The sequence below is a fragment of the Primulina huaijiensis genome, chromosome 6 (assembly GCF_012295235.1).
Source record: "Primulina huaijiensis isolate GDHJ02 chromosome 6, ASM1229523v2, whole genome shotgun sequence".
In the NCBI taxonomy this organism is placed as follows: Eukaryota; Viridiplantae; Streptophyta; class Magnoliopsida; order Lamiales; family Gesneriaceae; genus Primulina; species Primulina huaijiensis.
This window is the reverse complement of record NC_133311.1, coordinates 813,306-816,931: the sequence shown is the minus strand read 5'-3', so window position 1 is coordinate 816,931 and position 3,626 is coordinate 813,306. Positions and strand designations below refer to the sequence as shown.

Genomic DNA, 3,626 nt, shown 5'->3' with positions numbered 1-3,626 from the left:
AGCCGAAAGAATAGTTTGTAATAAGAACACATAACACAATATGTGGATGTACAATTTGCGTATATATGAAATTGAATACACATCATTAGTTATAATATAATAGGTCGAAAGCTAAGAGATTCCACGAATCATTCATGCGACTCACATATGATAAATAGTTATGCCTTATAGTAGTCTTTCTAAAAAATAATCGCGGTTTTACATATAAAATTAATTTTACAGTTTGGAATGGTTTCGGACGATTGCGATAGATCTGCATTTTTTTTAACGATCAAGTAGAATGCCAACCTAGGGACCCAACCCACTTTGGCAAGTCCAATTTTAAGAAAGAATTGTTACTAGTATTAAAATATATTCAAACTCGTTGAATATAACTGGAAAAGAAAAATTGTAATTGTGGAGTTGGCATTAAGGAATTGTGTAATATAAATTACACAATTTAACTCAAATTTAATATCTACTAATTATTTTGCACTAAATTGAATTCAATAATTTAATTAAAAAGGAGAATATTATTTTTAGGAAATATTTCATCATTCATATATTATATGTTTACTTTATTGACTTAAATTAAATTATTTTTCTGTGTTTTTTAGAAAGATAATTTCAAAAATATTTGGATTCCCAGATAATCGAATTTGTGATTTCTTGTCCTCTCTGAGCTAGGGTTTATCATCAGTTAAGCTATTCATTCACCCCATTTTCGCCAATGCTTGATTTGTAATTGAATCCTTCACTCAAATCGAAATCTTTTTCTGTTGATAAGCTTTTTAGCTTCAATTACCCCTTAGGAATCAAATGTTTCGTCGCCCGATTCTATGCAGAATCGGCAAGATTCAATTCTTCGCCAATTTCTGCAGTCTTGAAAATGGTAAACGATCACTCGTGAACTCAAGAGCTGGGATTTCCCTGTCGAAAAGCGAACCGGTTTCCTCTAAAAAAATATCACCTGGAAAGGAGCTTGTCATCTCCTATCTGGTGAACTCTTGCGGCTTGACTCCGGAAAGGGCTGTTTCTGCTTCAGGTAAGCTGCATTTTGATAGTCCGGATAAAGCAAATGCTGTTCTGCGTTTTCTTGAAAAACATGGATTTAGCAAAACGCAAATCGCTGAGTTGGTTTCTAGACGACCCCTTTTTCTGCTAGCCAATCCTGAAAAGTCCTTTCTGCCAAAAATTGAATTTTTATTGCGTTCTGCCGGGTTTTCTGAACCCGATATGGTGGAAGCCGTTGTAAAGCACCCGGCATACTTGGCAAGAAGTCTGGAAAATCAGTTGGCTCCTGTCTATGAATACATTGAGGGTATAGTTGGATCTAGAAAAGCTGGTATTCTTTTGAGGCGGGGCTCCTGGATTTTCGATCATGGCCTTGATAAGAAACTCATTGACAATGTAGCTCTGTTGAGGGAGCTTGGAGTTCCCGAAAGCTGTATCGAATTTGCTCTGTTTCATTATCCAGATGTTGTCACCCGGAAGCATGATTCATTCAAGAAAATTGTTTCCGAGATTGAAGGGATGGGTTTTAATCCTTTGAAAACGGCATTTGTAACTGCAATGCATAGCCGGACTGGGAAGGGCAACATAGATGTCTGGGAAAGATGCTATGAAACATATAGTAACTGGGGTTGGTCGAAGGATGACATATATATGGCATTTAGGAAACATCCTAATTGTATGCTCTTGTCCGAGAAGAAAATCTCAAGATTCTTGGATTTTGTTGCTAACAAAATGGGGCGTGATTCAAGAACGATTGCACGGGTTCCATATATTATATTTTACAGTATGGAGAAGAGAATTATTCCAAGGTACTCTGTTCTTCATCACTTGTTTTTGAATGGTTTTGTTAAGAAAAACTGGAGCTTGGCTACTGTAATGTGCCCCACTGAAGAGAAATTCCTGGAAAATTACGCGATTCGATACTTAAAGGAACTGCCTCAGCTTCTTCAACTTTATAGAGGGGAGACAAGTGGTGGTGTTTAGGACATAGAGTCATTTTCCTTTATCATGCATCATTTTGGTGTTTAAGACAATACCTGACAAAATTTAATTTAAACTGAGTTTCTTCAGTAGTTTACTAGTGTTGAGAAAACTGAGTTGCTCTAGCGTAAGTTTCCTTTCACACTTATTGATGTATGAATAAATTTAAAACTTGCAGCATGTGATTCAAGTTAGTTCTTTGGAACAAGATGGTGCAGACTCTATGCAACCGAGTGAGTATTTGGCATTGATATAGTTACGGGGATCGACTCGAATACCATTTGTTACAATCTTGAACATGTGAAGAACACACCAACTACAAGTTCATGGTGATTATTGAATATATGTTTCGATACAACTCAATTTCTTCTTTCTAATGTCTTTTTTCTTGTAAATTTTTTTGCTTGCAATTTTTTTAAGATCGGAAGATCTTAAAAAAATAACTCTCAGCCACTTATACATCTTAGAAATGAATTGGATTTTATGATTGGAAGATCGAAGTCGTTCACTGGCTCAGTCACTTGTCACGTCCCATTAAACAATTTTATTGATTTTTCCAACCAAACAGACATTATGTTACTTCAAAAAGCATTATTTTTACGAAATTATATCTTTTTTATAATATAGAAATGTGATTATTTTCCCCTAAAAATTTTAATTTCACAACTAAAATATAATTTTAAGTGAACATTTTATGAAAACATTGAGCACTTTTCGTTTACTTCTTGTTTACATTGACAAAAAATGAAGTAGAATACATGATGATGCTGTTGAGATGGATTTATCGCTCAACGATTCAATGCTAATCAGATAATTGCAAGTGAGTTTTTGTCCCCTCGGGTAATTAATCTTCTAGGCTATAGGCTTTCACCAATGTTTTCTCCTCAATCAAAATTACTGCAGCGGATTCCGTGTCTTTTTTGCTTGCTCTTCTTCACAAAAATCATCTGTGGGATGAACCTACTTTGTTGAGAAGCTGTAAATTTCAATGCTTTGTAAATCTATGTAGTCTTGTAGACTCAGACTCATCTGGGTTGTCCTCGAAGGGTTGTCCATCTGAGAAGAAATCGGAGATGAGAAATCTTGCATGGTCTTTTTCTTGATTAATACATGTAGGTTGTCTCCAGAAATGGCCGGGCCGTTTCTGTTTCTGAGAAACTGCGGTTTGAGAACCATGAAAAACCTAATTTTGTACTGGCATTGTTAAAGAAATATGGTTTTAGTCGAAAACAGATTGTCGATATTGTTCGCAAGAAACCAAATATTTTTATGTCCAAAGAGAAGACCTTTTTTGCTTTGCCCAAGCTCGAATTTTTCCAATCCTTCCAATGGCTCAGCTTGCAACCACCATTACTAAAGACCTTTCAATGTTGGGTAGAAGTTTGCAGAATCAACTAATTCCAAGTTATAATTTTCTCAAGAGTGTGCGTTTAACTGATGAAAGAGTAGCGCTCGCCATGCATCAAACAAGGAGGATCCTCTCGACAGAATTCGACTAAGAATATTGCTCTGAATGTTGCAGTTTTAAGAGAACTTAAAAGTGCCAGAGTCCGGGTTTTTTTTTTTATTAATTTAAAAATAAAAATTAATATTAAAAATAGTGTGTACCACCATTTGTGGCGGACCATACAAGCTGCAGGCCTGCGGTCTAC

The 3,626-nt window shown here is 35.5% G+C and overlaps 1 protein-coding gene across 2 annotated transcripts; it reads left to right on the top strand.

Annotated features, from left to right (window-relative positions):
- The first annotated feature begins 626 nt into the window (after positions 1–626).
- On the top strand, positions 627–3,268 carry LOC140978703 (transcription termination factor MTERF8, chloroplastic-like). 2 transcript variants are annotated; one of them, XR_012175601.1, is made up of 2 exons: positions 627–2,303; positions 2,878–3,268. XR_012175601.1 is itself a non-coding variant. In XM_073443908.1 (1 exon), exon 1 carries the CDS (start codon positions 799–801, stop codon positions 1,975–1,977), a length of 1,179 nt encoding a protein of 392 aa, XP_073300009.1. In that variant the 5' UTR covers positions 627–798; the 3' UTR covers positions 1,978–2,317. The 2 variants fall into 2 exon arrangements, 1 of the variants encoding a protein (XP_073300009.1); XM_073443908.1 differs by lacking the exon at positions 2,878–3,268 and having other exon boundaries at positions 627–2,317.
- Positions 3,269–3,626: the final 358 nt, after the last annotated feature.